This window comes from Salvelinus fontinalis, chromosome 7 (genome assembly GCF_029448725.1).
Source record: "Salvelinus fontinalis isolate EN_2023a chromosome 7, ASM2944872v1, whole genome shotgun sequence".
Classification (NCBI taxonomy): Eukaryota; Metazoa; Chordata; class Actinopteri; order Salmoniformes; family Salmonidae; genus Salvelinus; species Salvelinus fontinalis.
Genome location: NC_074671.1, coordinates 12,615,060 through 12,635,066, shown reverse-complemented (window position 1 = coordinate 12,635,066; position 20,007 = coordinate 12,615,060). Strand labels below are relative to the sequence as shown.

The 20,007-nt window shown below is 41.9% G+C and overlaps 1 protein-coding gene across 1 annotated transcript in view; it reads left to right on the top strand.

The window, feature by feature from the left end:
- LOC129858897 (catenin delta-2-like) overlaps positions 1-20,007 on the top strand; it is a 522,672-nt gene that overhangs the window by 408,549 nt on the left and 94,116 nt on the right. The window contains exon 13 of the mRNA XM_055928130.1: positions 5,215-5,448. Within this exon, the coding sequence (XP_055784105.1) occupies positions 5,215-5,448 (234 nt within the window). The remainder of the gene's footprint in view (positions 1-5,214; positions 5,449-20,007) is intronic.

Sequence of the window (20,007 nt, the reverse complement as noted above, 5' to 3'; positions counted from 1 at the left end):
ATCCTTCCAGCTCTGTCAAATTGGTTGGTGATCAGTGCTAGACAGCCATTATCAAGTTTTGACATAGATCTTTAAACCGATTAAAGTCACAACTGTAACTAGGCCACTCAGGAATATTCACTGTCTTCTTGGTAAGCAACTCCAGTGTAGATTTGGCCTTGTGTTTTAAGTTATTGTCACATACACATGGTTAGCAGATGTTAATGGTCACATACACATGGTTAGCAGATGTTAATGGTCACATACACATGGTTAGCAGATGTCAATGGTCACATACACATGTTTTTTTTTATATATATTTTTTTTATTTTACCGTTATTTTACCAGGTAAGTTGACTGAGAACACGTTCTCATTTGCAGCAACGACCTGGGGAATAGTTACAGGGGAGAGGAGGGGGATGAATGGATGAATGAGCCAATTGTAAACTGGGGATTATTAGGTGACCATGATGGTTTGAGGGCCAGATTGGGAATTTAGCCAGGACACCGGGGTTAACACCCCTACTCTTACGATAAGTGCCATGGGATCTTTAATGACCTCAGAGAGTCAGGACACCCGTTTAACGTCCCATCCGAAAGACAGCACCCTACACAGGGCAGTGTCCCCAATCACTGCCCTGGGGCATTGGGATATTTTTTAGACCAGAGGAAAGAGTGCCTCCTACTGGCCCTCCAACACCACTTCCAGCAGCATCTGGTCTCCCATCCAGGGACTGACCAGGACCAACCCTGCTTAGCTTCAGAAGCAAGCCAGTAGTGGTATGCAGGGTGGTATGCTGCTGGCAAAGGTTAGCAGATGTTAATGGTCACATACACATGGTTAGCAGATGTTAATGCGAAATGCTTGCGCTTCTAGTTCCGACAGTGCAGTAATATCTAACAAGTAATCTAACAATTCCCAACAACTACCTAATACACACAAATCTAACAAGTAATCTAACAATTTCCAACAACTACCTAATACACACAAATCTAAAAGGGTGAATGAGACTATGTACATATAAATATATGGATAAGCGATGTCCGAGCAGCATAGGCAAGTTGCAGTAGATGGTATAAAATTCAGTATATACATGTGATATGAGTAATGTAAGATATGTAAACATAATTAAAGTAGCATTATTTAAAATGGCATTAAAATGGCACTGTATGTTTGTTCTACTCCATGTGTAACTATGTGTTGTTGTATGTATCAAACTGCTTTGCTTTATCTTGGCCAGGTCGCAATTGTAAATGAGAACGTGTTCTCAATTTGCCTACCTGGTTAAATAAAGGTGAAATAAAAATAATAAAAAAATAATTTGATTGTAAGGAATTCTAGATCGGGTGATCAGAAGGACTTGATTTCCTGTGTGTTGTTATGATCACACCATGAGTTGCTAACCATAAAGTGTACACCCCCGCCGGTCCTCTTCCTAGAGAGGTGTTTATCTCTGTCATCGTGAAGCACGGAGAAGCCCGGTGGCTGGACCGATTCTGACAACATATCCCGAGAAAGCCATGCTTCTGTGAAACAGAGAATGTTACAATCTCTGATGTCTCTCTGGAAGGCAACCACTGCTCGATTTTCATCTACCTTGTTGTCAAGAGACTGGACATTGGCGAGTAGTTTACTCGTGAGCGATGTGCCCTTTTACGAAGCTTGACCAGAAGACCGTCGCCATTGTTTTCGGTCAGCTGCTGGGATCAGATCCATTGTCCTGGGTGGTGGTCCGAAGAGAGTATCTGCTTTAGGAAGGTTGTATTCCTGGTTGTAATGTTGGCAAGTATGTATGTAATAAGACTTAAGATTTCCTGGGGTAACAATGTAAGAAATAATACATAAAATAACAAAATACTCCATAGTTTCCTAAGAACGCAAAGCGAGGCGACCATCTCAGTCTGCGCCATGCTGTTTTCATTCCCATTATTGTCACTGCTGAAATGTGAATTTATCTCCCATGTCTGTTGGAAAGCAGACTGAAACAGGTTTTCCTTTAAGATTTTGCATGTGCTTAGCTCTATTACCTTTCTTTTTATCATAAATATCTCCTGAGTGCTTGCCGATGACAAGCATACCCATAATATGATGCAGCCACTACCATCCTTGAAAGTGTGAAGAGTGGTACTCAGTGACGTATTGTTGGATTTGCCCCAAACAAAAAGCTTTGTATTCAGGACAAAACATGAATTTATTTACCAAATGTTTTGCACTATTACTCCGAAGCGTAATGGATAACTTCACCATGCTCAAAAGGATATTCAGTGTCTGCTTTTTATTTCAGCTATCTACCAATAGGTACCCTTCTTAGCGAGGCATTAGAAAAACCGCCCTGGTCTTTGTGTTTGAATCTGTGCTTGAATTGTACTTCTCGACCGAGGGACCTTACACAAATGTTTGTGTAGAAAAATTATGTTTACCACTATTATTGCACACAGAGTGAGTCCATGCATCTTATTATGTGATTTTGTTAAGCACATTTTTACTCCTGTACTTATTTAGGTTTGTCATAACAAAGGGGTTGAATACTTATTCACACAAGACATTTCAGCTTTTAGTTAAGTAATTTGTAAAAAAAAAAAAAAAAAAAAAAAAAAAAAAAATCCACTTTGACATTGTGGGATTTTGTGTGTAAGCCAGTGACAAAACAATCAATGGTGGGGGGAGCAGAAGTGTTTTTGAGTATCAGTGTGTGTGGTTTGTTTAGTATTCAGTTCAGGGTTCATCCGACTTAATTGAAAAGATTACTGACATTTATTTGGAGCGATAAACTTCTGCAGTGTCATCAAACACCTTTTCCAACCTTTCCCTGTCCTTCTCTCATCCGCTCTCTCTCCTCCACTCTCTCTCCTCCACTCTCTCTCCTCCACTCTCTCTCTGTCCTCTCTCTCTCTGTCCTCTCTCTCTATGTCTCTCTCTGTCTCTCTCTGTCTCTCTCTCTCTCTCTCTCTCTCTCTCTCTCTCTCTCTCTCTCTCTCTCTCTCTCTCTCTGTACTCCCTCTCTATCTCCCCCACCCCTCTCTCTCTCTCTCTCTCCCTCTCCCTCTCTCTCTCTCCCTCCTTCTCTTCCCTTTTGCAATCCCTCTACCTCCCCCTATCTCTCTTACTCCCCTCTCAATCACACCCTTTCTACCTTTTCCCCTTTCTACCTTATCTCTCTCGCTCACCTTCTCCATCACCCCTTCTCCCTCTCTCCCTCTGTGTGGTGATGCTATCTAACGTTTGTATGTAGAAGGTTGAGGTCAAACACAGAGCTAAGTCTTACAGGAGAAAGTAATTTGTGATCTGGGCCAGCAGCTCTTTATAGCAGGAAATATGAATACTATTTATAAATGGATGTCTTGCAGGGCATCTAGGATCTGACACACACCCTCGCACACGCACCTACACACCCACACACACCCACACACACACACACACACACACACACACACACACACACACACACACACACACACACACACACACACACACACACACACACACACACACACACACACACACACACACACACACACACACACACACACACACATACACACACACACACACACATATTTGCATCACACACACATACCCACAGCTCCAAATATTCACTACTTGGTTGTTAACGACCTCCTGTGGACCTCTGCAGAGTTCTATGATCATTAGAACTCCCTGATGATTGTTTGGAATCCTCCTTTCTCTCTGCTCATTGGCCGCCTGAGTGTACTAGAATGTCCCTGTAGCGAAACAGTGGCTATGTCTGGAACACCAGCAGGTGAAGGTTATGATTAGCTAGGTTTCCAATTGGTGAAAGATTTTCATCTGAATATTTTAAAATCCGCACAAAAACAATATGTGCCTTTTCCACCAGACATGTGTTTCCATCAAATGACATGTGATGACAGTGAACATAAAAATAACTTTTGTTGGTAAATTATCTTGTACTAATAAATAAGACACATTTCCATCGCATGTTCCACTCTACTGATGGTTTTATCACAAAAAACATTGCGTTATATAGTGAATGTGCCCACTCTGTTATTGGTATGTGCATTCTAGCCAACAGCTGGCAGATAGAGTGCGGGTATAGCCTATATAATGAGATGATTATGGACAGTGAGATTATTTTTATTTGTCAAAAGGCAGCCAAGCATCGATCATCATGTCACCAGAACAAAAACAACGATATTTATTGGAAAGAAGAATCAAGCTCATCACTGTGCACTTTCACCACCCAGAAATAAACTGCACGGGTTCTCAAGTCATGGTGGGAGGACCACACAACATCTCATCGGGTGACTCCAAGTTCACTTCCATATGATAGTTGTTATATAAAATTTGCTCATAAAAGCGTTTCCACCGCCATTTCTTGCATCATTAATTTTACAGACACAAAAATATCCCAACTTGTCAAGCATATTTTGTTTTGTCGACATTTGGAAAGTTTATCGACAAATTTACTGTTTCGTCAGGCCTGCCGTGACATTTTTTATCCGGCATGTGCTTTATTCGCATAAAATGTTGGTGTAAACCTGGTTATTGTAACACCTGGAGGGCCAGGCTACTGGAAAAACAGCTGCCACTTCTGTTTTGTCTCATCTCCCAGGAAATCACTTAGTGTACATGATTACATTGTACTGTACATTTAGAGGTATCATTTACAGTAAGTACAGATTGATTCAATAGGCAGTCTGCTAGTTTTTACAGATTTTTCCTCAAGGTCACCCAGCTCTGTACCTCAATATTGTATTAGCCTAGAGGTTAAGAGCTCTGTACCTCAACATTGTATTAGCCTAGAGGTTAAGAGCTCTGTACCTCAACATTGTATTAGCCTAGAAGTTAAGAGCTCTGTACCTCAACATTGTATTAGCCTAGAGGTTAAGAGCTCTGTACCTCAACATTGTATTAGCCTAGAGGTTAAGAGCTCTGTACCTCAACATTGTATTAGCCTAGAAGTTAAGAGCTCTGTACCTCAACATTGTATTAGCCTAGAGGTTAATTAAAAGCTTTGAGCCAGTAACTGGAAGGTTGCTGAGTCAAGCAGGTGAAACAATCTGATGTGCCCGTGTGCACTTAACCTTAATTGTTCCTGTAAATTGCTCTGGATAAGAGCATCCACTAAAATGGTTTTAAAAAATTGGCCACTGAGCTAAAGCCAACGCGTTTGCTTGGTAGACACGTCTTTAAAATCTCAGGCAACGTTACTCACCCTTTTCTCCACAATTTGTTTCTCTCCATCTCTCTGTCAGATTCGTCGTCAAGGTGGGATCCAGCTGCTGGTAGACTTGTTGGACCACCGTATGAGTGAGGTCCACCGCAGTGCCTGTGGAGCCCTGAGGAACCTGGTCTACGGCAAGGCCAACGACGACAACAAGATCACCCTGAAGAACTGTGGGGGCATACCTGCCCTGGTCCGCCTGCTACGCAAGACTGGAGACGTGGAGATAAGAGAACTGGTCACAGGTACGTTCTTTTATTTATTTATTTATTTCACCTTTATTTAACCAGGTAGGCCAGTTGAGAACATGTTCTAAATTACAACTTTGACCTGGCCAAGATAAAGCCAAGCAGTGTGACACAAACAACAACACAGAGGTAACAGTATAACTTTACGGCGTCCCCTCGCCCCGACCCGGGCGCGAACCAGGGACCCTCTGCACACATCAACAACAGTTACCCACGAAGCGTCGTTACCCATCGCTCCACAAAAGCCGCGGCCCTTGCAGAGCAAGGGGGAACACTACTTCTAGGTTTCAGAGCAAGTGACGTAACCGATTGAAACGCTATTAGCGCGTACCCGCTAACTAGCTAGACATTTCACATCGTTACACAGAAACAAACGTACAGTCAATAACACAATAGAAAAATCTATCTACAGTGTGTGCAAATGTAGAAGAGCAGGGAGGTAGGCAATAAATAGGCCATGGAGGCGAAATAATTACAAGTTAGCATTAACACTGGACTGATAGATGTGCAGATGATGATGTGCAAGTTGAGATACTGGGGTGCAAAAGAGCAAGAGGGTAAATAACAATATGGGAATGAGGTAGTTAGGTGTGCTATTTACAGATTGGCTGTGTACAGGTACAGTGTTCGGTAAGCTGCTCTGACAGCTGATCCTTAAAGTTAGAGAGTTAGATATAAGACTCCAGCTTTTTGCAATTCGTTCCAGTCATTGGCAGCAGAGAACTGGAAGGAAAGGCGGCCAAAGGAAGTGTTGGCTTTGGGGATGACCAGTGAAATATACTTGCTGGAGCACGTGCTACTGGTGGGTGTTGCTATGGTGACCAGTGAGCTGAGATAAGGCGGGGCGTTACCTAGTAAAGACTTATAGATGACCTGGAGCCAGTGGGTTTGGCGACGAATATGTAGTGAGGGCCAACCAACGAGAGCATACAGGTCGCAGTGATGGGTAGTATGTGGGGCTTTGGTGACAAAACGGATGGCACTGTGATAGACTGCATCCAATTTGTTGAGTAGTTTTGGAGGCTATTTTGTGAATGACATCGCCGAAGTCAAGGATCGGTATGATAGTCAATTTTACAAGGGTATGTTTGGCAGAATGACTAAAGGAGTCTTTGTTACATAATAGGAAGACGATTCTAGATTTAATTTTGGATTTGAGATTTGGATTGGAGATGTTAATGTGAGTCTGGATGGAGAGTGTACAGTCTAACCAGACACCTAGGTATTTGTAGTTGTCCACATATACAAGTCAGAACCGTCCAGAGAATTGATCCTAGTCAGGTGGGCGGGTGCGGGCAGCAATTGGTTGAAGAGCATGCATTTAGTTTTACTAGCATTTAAAAGCAGTTGGAGGCCACGGAAGGAGTGTTGTATGGCATTGAAGCTTGTTTGGAGGTTTGTTAACCTCTTACTGCGTAAACTCCTCTAGCGGGATCAAATTCGACAACATCCGGTGAAATCGGAGCGCGCCAAATTCAAAATACAAAATTGTAATATTAAACATTCATGAAAACAAGTGTCCTCCATCATTTAAAAGCTTAACTTCTTGTTAATCCAGCCACTTTGTCCGATTTCAAAAAGGCTTTACGGCGAAAGCATACCATGCGATTATCTGAGGACAATGCCCCGCATACAAAAGCATTAAACATTTTCCAAACAAGCAGAGGCGTTTAGAATGTCAGAAATAGCGATAAAATCAATCACTTACCTTTGAAGATCTTCCTCTGTTTGCAATCCAAAGGGTCCCAGCTACATAAAAAATTGTCCTTTTGTTCGATAAAGTCCTTCTTTATATCCCAAAAAAGTCAGTTTAGTTGGCACGCTTCATTCAATAATCCACTGGTTTCCCCTCGTTCAAAATGCAAACAAAATGAATCCCAAACGTTACCAATAAACTTCATCCAAACAAGACAAACAACGTTTCTAATCAATCCTCAGGTAACCTAATATGTAAATAAACCATACAATTTAAGACGGAGAATAGTATGTTCATTACCGGAGATAAATAACGAAGTGCACGCTCTCATCCACGCGCGCCACAACACTACAGCCAAAATGAGTGCCACTTAGAAAAACTACAAATTCTAGCAAATTTTTCAAAAAACAGGCCTGAAACTCTTTCTAAAGACTGTTGACATCTACTGGAAGCTCTAGCAACTGCAATCTGGGAGGTATTCCTTTGATATTCCCAATAATATGCATATCCTAGCTTCTTGGCCTGAGTAATAGGCAGTTTGCTTTGGGCACGTCAGTCATCCAAAATACCGAACACTGCCACCGGCCCACAAGAAGTTTAACAGAGTGTCCAAAGAAGGGCCAGATGTATACAGAATGGTGTCGTCTGCATAGAGGTGGATCAGAGAATCACCAGCAGGAAGAGCGATATCATTGATATATACTTAGAAAGGGGTTGCAACAATTTTGGCAGATGATTTTAGAAAGAGAAGTCAACAAATGAGAGCGCCTGAGGAATGGGAGAGCTGCTGGGGGCTGCAGGGCCTGGGTTAACCTCTACATCACCAGAGGAACAGAGGAGGATTAGGATAAGGGTACACACGCACAGACGCTCGCACTCACGCACACATAACACACTGACACTTCTACATTCCAGAAGACTGTGATGACTTTCCAATAGTTTTATTTGTCCTGAGTCCAGGCGTATTCAGTAGCCAGATAACATAGCTATTCAATAGTAAACCATTTGAAAAGATAACAGGTTTAGTGAGTTCAAGTCACTCCTTTTCAGCATTCCATCTTAATTCTCATACCCTCATTGTCCACGTTTTCAGACAGTCTCAACTAACTTTGAGAGTGTTGAAATATTCAAACAAACCACAGAGCTTCTCTCTGTGATGCCGGGAACACACCACCTCACTAGTCATCGAATATGAAAAACAACTCCCACACGTTTCTTCAGATTATTTTGTCAGTGTTTCGCTACTGTCAGGCTTTTTGAAAGCTGTTCTATCTGCCAGATATAAGCGTGTTTGGCCGTGGTGTCTCTGTGAGAGTGCTGTGTTGAGCTACAGTTATGTTTATTTGGTGAGAACTGTGACAAAATCCTTGTGTGTAATTTTTCTGTGGAGCATGAGATCTTTCGCAAGCGTGTCTAAGCCAGGCTAGCCAAGGAGAGGTCCCCGAAAGACTACTTTTTAGTTTACATCAACACTGGAGGACCTTTGCCAAAGCTTTGCATGTGTGTGTGTGTGTGTGTACTTGCGTGTGTTTGTGTGTACTTGCGTGTGTTTTTGTGTACTTGCGTGTGTTTGTGTGTGTAAGCGTGCATGTGGATTTGTGTGTACTTGCCTATGTGTGTGGTATGTGTGTGTGTGTGTGTGTGGTGTGGTGTGGTGTGTGTGTGTGTGTGTGTGTGTGTGTGTGTGTGTGTGTGTGTGTGTGTGTGTGTGTGTGTGTGTGTGTGTGTGTGTGTGGTGTGTGTGTGGTGTGGTGTGGTGTGGTGTGGTGTGGTGTGGTGTGGTGTGGTGTGGTGTGTGTGTGTGTGTGTGTGTGTGTGTGTGTGTGTGTGTGTGTGTGTGTGTGTGTAAGCATGCATGTGTTTTTATCTCTAATGGGAGGCACCAGACATATGGATCCTAACCCATCCGTGACTAGTGATTGGCCGTGTGAATGGGCGTTGAGAAGCCTATCAGCTGCTCCAGTGGAGCGGGTCCCCCTGCATAAGATGGAGCTGGAATCGGCTCTATTGAAAAGGCCTTCGAACCACTGAGGGATGAAGTTAGGCCACTGGTAGTATCCTTAAAGACTTAAAGGCTTTAGCTCAGTGCACTAACATGGTCTTGAGTTTCACTTATGACCTGGGTTGGATAACCAGTCAACTAGAGTTTAAACAGTTAAGTATAATTCACTTGTCATTTCCTCTTGTCAGTGAAGAGAGCTGGTTCAGAGATACAATGCCTTCTGTTTTTGCTTCGTCATTATGGGGTGTCGTGTGTAGATTAATGAGGGGAAAAAATATTTAATCCATTTTAGAATAAGGCTGTAACGTAACAAAATGTGGAAAAAGTCAAGGGGTCTGAATACTTTCCGAAAGCCCTGTAAACACATACTTAAAAACAACATCCATTTGTAGCTGAGATAAAGAACCCCCCCCCCCCCCACACACACACACACAAACATACACACACACACACACACACACAAATACTCAGTCTGCTTTTGTAGCCTTGTCATGTTCAGAGATAAGGGAAGCGAGAGGGAACGTGACACTCGTCCAATTTGACCTCTCACCCGTCCCTCTCAGCTACAGCGCTCATCTCTGATAGGTCAGACAGTCTCTATGGAGACAAAGGACACAGAGGGCCAAAACAATGAGTGATGGCTGAACAGTAGATAACTCCTGATAACCAAACAATGGGGACGGACTGTATTCCCTGTGGATTATATCTAGTGTTATAAAATGGTTTATCTATCAAGCTATACCAAAGATCTCCTCATTAAAGGTCTTGTTGGGATTAGAATGTGTGGGAATTTAACCTATTCCTCAGTATGTGTGTGTTTGTGTGTGTGGAATGGTGGGAATTTAACCTATTCCTCAGGGTGTGTGTGTCTGTGTGTGTGGAATGGTGGGAATTTAACCTATTCCTCAGGGTGTGTGTGTCTGTGTGTGTGGAATGGCGGGAATTTAACCCTTAGAACGGGGTCTGGTAGTACTGTAACTGCCAGGTGTAGGGATGTTACGGTGACCGTATTACCGCCACATCGGCAGTCACGAGTCTGTAACGGTCCTGACCTGTTTTATGTTGTTTTTTGTATGTGTTTAGGTCAGGGCATGTGTTTTGGGTGGGCAGTCTATGTTATCTGTTTCTATGTTGGTTTTGGTTGCCTGGTATGGCTCTTAATTAGAGGCAGGTGTTTTGCGTTCTCCTCTAATTAAGAGTCATATTTAGGTAGGGTGTTCTCACTGTTTGTTGGTGGGTGATTGTCTCCTGTGTCGTCGTATGTATGTACCATACGGGACTGTTTGGCTGTTCGTTTATTTTGATGTCGTCTGTTTCCTGTCCGTGAGTTTACGTTTAGTTATGTTCAGGTTTCGTCAACGTCGTTTTCTTGTTTTGTATTTTGAAAGTGTTTTGTTTTCGTGTTGCCGTCGTTTATAATAAAGAGATGGCTTATTTCCCGAATGCTGCATTTTGGTCTACTGATCCTTCTCTCCTCTCCTCGTCCGAGGATGAGGAGAACGACAGCCCTTACAGAGTCTTGATGGCAGTCAAATACCACATGACCGTTTAGTCACGGTAATTAGGCTTCTCCAAGTTCTGATGCGGCTGATGGTCATTAGTATCCTATCAAACGTGCTAACTGCCTGGTACTCAGCACTCTATTGTCCCTCTGACATCAATACAAATTAATTTGAAAATCTAATCCAAAACTCCATGAGAGTCCATGAGCTCATGTTGCGCAACATTTCTATAGGCTATGCAATTGTGTGAGAAAGCAGAGTGATGGAAGGGAAAGGGGGAGACCTAGTCAGTTGTACAAGTGAATGCCTTCAACTGAAATGTGTCTTCCGAATTTAACCCAACCCCTCTGAATCAGAGAGGTGCAGGGGGGCTGCCTTAATCGACATCCACGTCTTTGGCGCTGGAGGAACAGTGGGTTAACTGCCTTGTTCAGGGGAACAGTGAGTTAACTGCCTTTCTCAGGGGATTTTGACCTTGTCAGCTCGGGGATTCAATCCAGCAACCTGTTGGTTACTGGTCCAACGCTCAAACAACTAGGCTACCTGCTGCCTCTATGAAAAAGGGGATCCCATCAGCTTTGTATAGGCTAGACCTACTATATATATTTCTCAACTTTCCTAATATTAAGCAAATGTTAAGCACATTGCTTTTCTTTACAACAGGAGTATAGCCTACCTGTATAACGACACAGGGCGAGACCTAGATGCAGACATAGGAGGCAGATGGTTAGAGTCTCTGATATTTATTAAAATACAAGGGGCAGGCAATAGGCAGGTTGAGGACAGGCAGAAGTTCATTAACCAGGTCAGAGTCCAAAAGGTACAGGGGAGCAGGCAGGCACGAGGTCAGGGCAGGCAGAGCAGGTCTGAACCAGGTCAGAGTCCTAAAGGTACAGGGGAGCAGGCAGACACGAGGTCAGGGCAGGCAGAGCAGGTCTGAACCAGGTCAGAGTCCTAAAGGTACAGGGGAGCAGGCAGGCACGAGGTCAGGTCAGGCAGAGCAGGTCTGAACCAGGTCAGAGTCCTAAAGGTACAGGGGAGCAGGCAGGCACGAGGTCAGGGCAGGCAGAGCAGGTCTGAACCAGGTCAGAGTCCTAAAGGTACAGGGGAGCAGGCAGGCACGAGGTCAGGGCAGGCAGAGCAGGTCTGAACCAGGTCAGAGTCCTAAAGGTACAGGGGAGCAGGCAGGCACGAGGTCAGGGCAGGCAGAACAGGTCTGAACCAGGAGCGCTAGAAAACAGAGCGCAGGAAAAACTTTTTGTAATCATAGTATCACACCTCATGTAGCCTAGCCCAGAGGTCTATATGTTTTAATAAGGTTAGTGTCACACCTCATGTAGCCTAGCCCAGAGGCCTATATGTTTTAATAAGGTTAGTGTCACACCTCATGTAGCCTAGCCCAGAGGTCTATATGGTTTAATAAGGTTAGTGTCACACCTCATGTAGCCTAGCCCAGAGGTCTATATGGTTTAATAAGGTTAGTGTCACACCTCATGTAGCCTAGCCCATAGGCCTATATGTTTTAATAAGGTTAGTGTCACACCTCATGTAGCCTAGCCCAGAGGTCTATATGGTTTAATAAGGTTAGTGTCACACCTCATGTAGCCTAGCCCAGAGGTCTATATGGTTTAATAAGGTTAGTGTCACACCTCATGTAGCCTAGCCTATAGGCCTATATGGTTTAATAAGGTTAGTGTCACACCTCATGTAGCCTAGCCCATAGGCCTATATGTTTTAATAAGGTTAGTATCACACCTCATGTAGCCTAGCCTATAGGCCTATATGTTTTAATAAGGTTAGTATCACACCTCATGTAGCCTAGCCCATAGGCCTATATGTTTTAATAAGGTTAGAATCACAACTCATGTAGCCTAGCCTATAGGCCTATATGTTTTAATAAGGTTAGTATCACACCTCATGTAGCCTAGCCCAGAGGTCTATATGGTTTAATAAGGTTAGTGTCACACCTCATGTAGCCTAGCCCAGAGGTCTATATGTTTTAATAAGGTTAGTATCATACCTCATGTAGCCTAGCCCAGAGGCCTATATGTTTTAATAAGGTTAGTGTCACACCTCATGTAGCCTAGCCCAGAGGTCTATATGGTTTAATAAGGTTAGTGTCACACCTCATGTAGCCTAGCCCAGAGGTCTATATGGTTTAATAAGGTTATTGTCACACCTCATGTAGCCTAGCCTATAGGCCTATATGGTTTAATAAGGTTAGTGTCACACCTCATGTAGCCTAGCCCAGAGGCCTATATGTTTTAATAAGGTTAGTATCACACCTCATGTAGCCTAGCCCAGATGTCTATATGGTTTAATAAGGTTAGTGTCACACCTCATGTAGCCTAGCCCATAGGTCTATATGGTTTAATAAGGTTAGTGTCACACCTCATGTAGCCTAGCCTATAGGCCTATATGTTTTAATAAGGTTAGCATCACACCTCATGTAGCCTAGCCTATAGGCCTATATGGTTTAATAAGGTTAGTGTCACACCTCATGTAGCCTAGCCTATAGGCCTATATGTTTTAATAAGGTTAGTATCACACCTCATGTAGCCTAGCCTATAGGCCTATATGTTTTAATAAGGTTAGTGTCACACCTCATGTAGCCTAGCCTATAGGCCTATATGGTTTAATAAGGTTAATGTCACACCTCATGTAGCCTAGCCCAGAGGCCTATATGTTTTAATAAGGTTAGTGTCACACCTCATGTAGCCTAGCCCAGAGGTCTATATGTTTTAATAAGGTTAGTATCACACCTCATGTAGCCTAGCCCAGAGGTCTATATGTTTTAATAAGGTTAGTGTCACACCTCATGTAGCCTAGCCCAGAGGCCTATATGTTTAAATAAGGTTAGTGTCACACCTCATGTAGCCTAGCCCAGAGGCCTATATGTTTTAATAAGGTTAATGTCACACCTCATGTAGCCTAGCCCAGAGGTCTATATGGTTTAATAAGGTTAGTGTCACACCTCATGTAGCCTAGCCCATAGGCCTATATGTTTTAATAAGGTTAGTATCACACCTCATGTAGCCTAGCCCAGAGGCCTATATGTTTTAATAAGGTTAGTGTCACACCTCATGTAGCCTAGCCCAGAGGTCTATATGGTTTAATAAGGTTAGTGTCACACCTCATGTAGCCTAGCCCAGAGGTCTATATGGTTTAATAAGGTTAGTGTCACACCTCATGTAGCCTAGCCTATAGGCCTATATGGTTTAATAAGGTTAGTGTCACACCTCATGTAGCCTAGCCCATAGGCCTATATGTTTTAATAAGGTTAGTATCACACCTCATGTAGCCTAGCCTATAGGCCTATATGTTTTAATAAGGTTAGTATCACACCTCATGTAGCCTAGCCCATAGGCCTATATGTTTTAATAAGGTTAGTATCACACCTCATGTAGCCTAGCCTATGGGCCTATATGTTTTAATAAGGTTAGTATCACACCTCATGTAGCCTAGCCCAGAGGTCTATATGGTTTAATAAGGTTAGTGTCACACCTCATGTAGCCTAGCCCAGAGGTCTATATGTTTTAATAAGGTTAGTATCACACCTCATGTAGCCTAGCCCAGAGGCCTATATGTTTTAATAAGGTTAATGTCACACCTCATGTAGCCTAGCCCAGAGGTCTATATGGTTTAATAAGGTTAGTGTCACACCTCATGTAGCCTAGCCCATGGGCCTATATGTTTTAATAAGGTTAGTATCACACCTCATATAGCCTAGCCCAGAGGCCTATATGTTTTAATAAGGTTAGTGTCACACCTCATGTAGCCTAGCCCATAGGTCTATATGGTTTAATAAGGTTAGTGTCACACCTCATGTAGCCTAGCCCAGAGGTCTATATGGTTTAATAAGGTTAGTGTCACACCTCATGTAGCCTAGCCTATAGGCCTATATGGTTTAATAAGGTTAGTGTCACACCTCATGTAGCCTAGCCCATAGGCCTATATGTTTTAATAAGGTTAGTATCACACCTCATGTAGCCTAGCCTATAGGCCTATATGTTTTAATAAGGTTAGTATCACACCTCATGTAGCCTAGCCCATAGGCCTATATGTTTTAATAAGGTTAGTATCACACCTCATGTAGCCTAGCCTATAGGCCTATATGTTTTAATAAGGTTAGTATCACACCTCATGTAGCCTAGCCTATAGGCCTATATGTTTTAATAAGGTTAGTATCACACCTCATGTAGCCTAGCCCTTAGGTTTATATGTTTTAATAATGTTAATATCACACCTCATGTAGCCTAGCCTATAGGCCTATATGTTTTAATAAGGTTAGTATCACACCTCATGTAGCCTAGCCCTTAGGTTTATATGTTTTAATAATGTTAATATCACACCTCATGTAGCCTAGCCTATAGGCCTATATGTTTTAATAAGGTTAGTATCACACCTCATGTAGCCTAGCCCTTAGGTTTATATGTTTTAATAATGTTAATATCACACCTCATGTAGCCTAGCCTATAAGTCTATATGTTTTAACCTGTCTAGGATGAGGGTGCCGCTAGCGGCACTCCCCCCCCACCCCCACTGAAAAACCAGTGCCGCGAAATTCAAAAAAAATATTTTTTTTAAATATTTAACTTTCACACATTAAAGTCCAATACAGCTAATGAAAGACACAGATCTTGTGAATCCAGCCAACATGTCCGATTTTTAAAATGTTTTACAGGGAAGACACAATATGTAAAGATGTACATCTATTACCTAAAAACACATTAGCATAATCCACCATCTTTTATTTGTCCACCAACACCAGTAGCTATCACCAATTCGGCTAAACTAAGATATTTATAGCCCCTAACCAAGAAAAAAACTCATCAGATGACAGTCTGATAACATATTTATGGTATGGGATAGGTTTTGTTAGAAAAAAGTGCATATTTCAGGTAGATGGCATAGGTTACAATTGCACCCACCGTCACAAATGGACTAGAATAACTACATAGAGCAACGTGTTTACCTACTTACTAATCATCAAACATTTCGTAAAAATACACAGCATACACTAATCGAAAGACACAGATCCTGTGAATACAGACAATATTTCAGATTTTCTAAGTGTCTTACAGCGAAAACACAATAAATCGTTATATTAGCATAGCACATAGCACATAGCAGCCCAGCATTGATTCTAGCCAAAGTGAGCGATAACGTCAACATCGCCAAAATATATTAATTTTTTCACTAACCTTCTCAGAATTCTTCAGATGACACTCCTGTAACATCATATTACACAATCCATATAGAGTTTGATCGAAAATGTTTATATTTAGCCACCAAAATCATGGTTAGACAATGTGAAATGTAGCCCAGCTGGGGAGAAAATGTCCGTGCGCCATATTAGACAGTGATCTACTCTTATACATAAATACTCATAAACGTGACTAAAAAATATAGGGTGGACAGGGATTGATAGACAATTTAATTCTTAATACAATCGCGGAATTACATTTTTTAAATTATCCTTACTTTTCAATACAGTTTGCGCCAAGCGAAGCTACGTCAAAAAACATGGCGTCCTAAGCCACTAACATTTTTCGACAGAAACACGATTTATCATAATAAAAATGTCCTACTTTGAGCTGTTCTTCCATCAGTATCTTGGGCAAAGGATCCTTTCTTGGGTCTAATCGTCTTTTGGTGGAAAGCTGTCCTCTTGCCATGTGGAAATGCCAACTGCGTTCGGGATGAACTGGAAGCGTGCCCAGCAATTCACAGCGTTTCAGAAATAAATGTCCCAAAATCGCACTAAACGGATATAAATTGCTATAAAACGCTTTAAATTAACTACCTTATGATGTTTTTAACTCCCATAACGAGTAGAAACATGACCAGAGTAATATTACTCCCTCCACTAATGCTTGGAACAAGTGCGGGTCGATGTCCTCCAGGCGCATTACGCAGCAAGAAAAGAGTTCCTAGCTACAGGGTTTTTTAATTTGTAGTGCCTGTGAACGCGCAATCGACCCCATTCAAATCGTCATCACGTAAAGGCATCCAGGGGAAGACGTAAGCAGTGTCCGTATACTCATAGCAATAACTGCGGCCTTTTAACTGACTCCAGATCAGGGGCCAACATTTCTGAAATCTGACTCCATGTCAGGGAAATTGCTGTAGAATAGGTTCTGTTCCACTTAGAGACAAAATTTCAACTCCTATAGAAACTATAGACTGTTTTCTATCCAATAATAATAATAATATGCATATTGTACGATCAAGAATTTTGTGGGAGGCCGTTCCAAAAATTACACGATTAGCATAAATAGTGACAACAGCGACCCATCCTCAACAGGTAAGGTTTGTATCACACCTCATGTAGCCTAGCCCATAGGCCTATGTGTTTTAATAAGGTTAGTATCACACCTCATGTAGCCTAGCCTATAGGTCTATATGTTTTAATAAGGTTAGTATCACACCTCATGTAGCCTAGCCTATAGGTCTATATGTTTTAATAAGGTTAGTATCACACCTCATGTAGCCTAGCCCATAGGCCTATATGTTTTGATAAGTTTTGTATCACAACTAATCTGCGTTACAACTGGTGTAGAGCCTAACTGGCATACATAAGCAGCGTGTGAGTTTCAAGTTTGGGGAAGATCATTTTCACCATAGAAATACACCTTTATAATAAAAGCATAACATGCATAATCCCATTTTACAATCACTTTTGAGAATGTTGTTTTCCTGCTAATGGAACATTCACACTTATAGCCTAGTGCCATGTGCGCATTGCTGCGCTTATAATGTCAAGAAATAGCCTAATAGTTTATGTTGTGTCAGCCTCATTGCGTAACAATGTTTTTCTGATTATAGTGGTTGTATTAATGTGGGATCTATCACATCCCACGTCTGTCCCAGACTATGTTTAGGTGAACTTTTGCACTATGGGGGATAGTAAACTGACATAGGCTAGTGCTTTTGCTGTTCGTTAGGCCTTACGCATCTTGTTGGCTGACGAAAAGCAAATGTGGACAGTTCTTCCAATATCTTCAATATGCACCTCGGAATTGGATAAGGACGGGAGCAGTTGTGTCCCCGATGTGTCTGTCTTCACTTGTAGCCTGTGAGAAAGACACCTGTTCATGTGATGGAGAGCCGTGTGAGTGAGAGGAGAGGTGCTTCGGAGCAGGAGGCACTCGGGGAGAAGGGCTGCAAAATACATCTATTTTTTTAGGGTGCGTTATGGCCACACGAAGGGGATGCTGCCGGGAAATTCGAGGCATTATCAAGTGCTTCACAAATTGTGAATGCGAGACTGACGAAGTGTGTACAGCCTTTCAAGCAACTTTTATCAAGTCATCACTAGAGTTGCATCATGCAGCCTTAGAATGTATTAAAACTCTAAACATATAGCCCAGCGTTTGTAGAGCAACTAAAGTTACATTAATTACTCTAAATTAATTCTTAGGGATTTTTGCCTAAATGTCATACCCAAATCTAACTGCCTGTAACTCATGCCCTGAAGCAAGGATATGCATATTCTTGGTACCATTTGAAAGCAAACACTGTGGAATGGTGAATGGAATGTAGGAGAGTATAACACAATAGATCTGGTAGAAGAAAATACAAAAGAAAAAAACAATCGGCTTTTTTCTACCACCATCTTTGAAATGCTGCAGAAATGTCCCACATCTAGCCATCACTCTGGTTGTAATTCTAATGGTGTCCACAAGATGACAGCAGTCTATGTGCAAAGTTTCAGACGGATAAAGAATTATGAGCAAGCTACATGACATTTAGTGTGAAGTCACTCAGGTACATTTACGCAAATCGTGAAGGAGACGTTCACATTCACATTACAATTTTCTGCAAGGATATCGTCAAATATGTATACTTGGACTTTGATTTAGCTCTTCCAGTATTAGTAGACATATAAGTTCAACATTTGCAAAACAACCAGTTTTCATAACTGTATAACTCTCCATATTATTATATTTTTGTCCAAATTGAAAAGGCACGCTGTCGTACAAAGTTAGTAGCTACATTTTACCACGGATACATGGTTTCTGGATACTCCTGTAAAGCCCAGCTCATTGGCTATCTAGCTAGCTTTGTTTGACCTCGATTGGTGCTTATTTCACAGCTAGAATTGTTCAAGTGTAGACTGCCCACGTCATCGGTTTGCCATGAAGGTGTCGCTCTCTGTCCAAATTTGGTGTCCTATAGGATATACGACACCCCTAATGATATAGTGAAGTCTGGTTATGTTCTAGGATCTCTGGTGAATACATACAAACACGATTTGACTGGTTGAATCAACGTTTAGGGTTAGATTTTCACAGATTCCTTTCTTTGCAAATTGAACGAGTGGAAACACAAAATCGATCGTGCATGCTATATGGACCTTTTTAGGATATGAAAAATTATTTTATCTAACAAAACGATACTTCATGTTATCTCTGGGACCCTTTGGATGATAAACCAGAGCAAGATTTCAGAATGTAAGTACACATTTCACCTTCAGAGGTGAATTAATCAAACCTATTGCGGTGAAAAAAGTGTTTTGTTGTTAGGAGCTCTTCTCAAACAATAGCATGGCCTTTTTTCGCAATAATAGCTACTGTAAATTGGACAGTGCAGTTATATTAACAAGAATTTAAGCTTTCAACTGATATAAGACATATGTACCGACATAGGTACATATAGGCACTTATATATACCGACGTTTGTTGTTTCTCTAAAATCTGCAATGGTGACACAAGGCGCTGCATGATTTGCAATTGTCCCGTTAACGGGACGCCGATCCCTAATTAAGCATGAAGGAGTACCTATTTCTTTGTTTACTGCTCAACACAGATAGCAGAATGTGTGCACTCCCTCAAATCGTTTTGGAGAATATGTCCTTTCTATTTTATTGAACTTTGTTCAATTGAATTCTTCATACTATAAAAATAATGCCACAGAATTTGAATCGAATCTTGTCTGCTAAAATGAACTAATGTAGGCCACATGGCATAGCCAGACCAAACATAAGGACAACTCAGGGTATGCTATTCTGTTCTTCTGAAATAGACTACATTTTCTTCATGTCATGTTTCTTTAGCCTTTCACGAGTATCTACCCCGGGTCCGGGATCACCCCCCCCCCCCCCCCCCCCCCCCCCCCCCACACTGAGTAGCATAGCCTAGCATAGCGTCACAATATGTAAAGATGTACATCTATTACCTAAAAACACATTAGCATAATCCACCATCTTTTATTTGTCCACCAACACCAGTAGCTATCACCAATTCGGCTAAACTAAGATATTGATAGCCACTAACCAAGAAAAAACCTCATCAGATGACAGTCTGATAACATATTTATGGTATAGGATAGGTTTTGTTAGAAAAATGTGCATATTTCAGGTAGATATCATAGT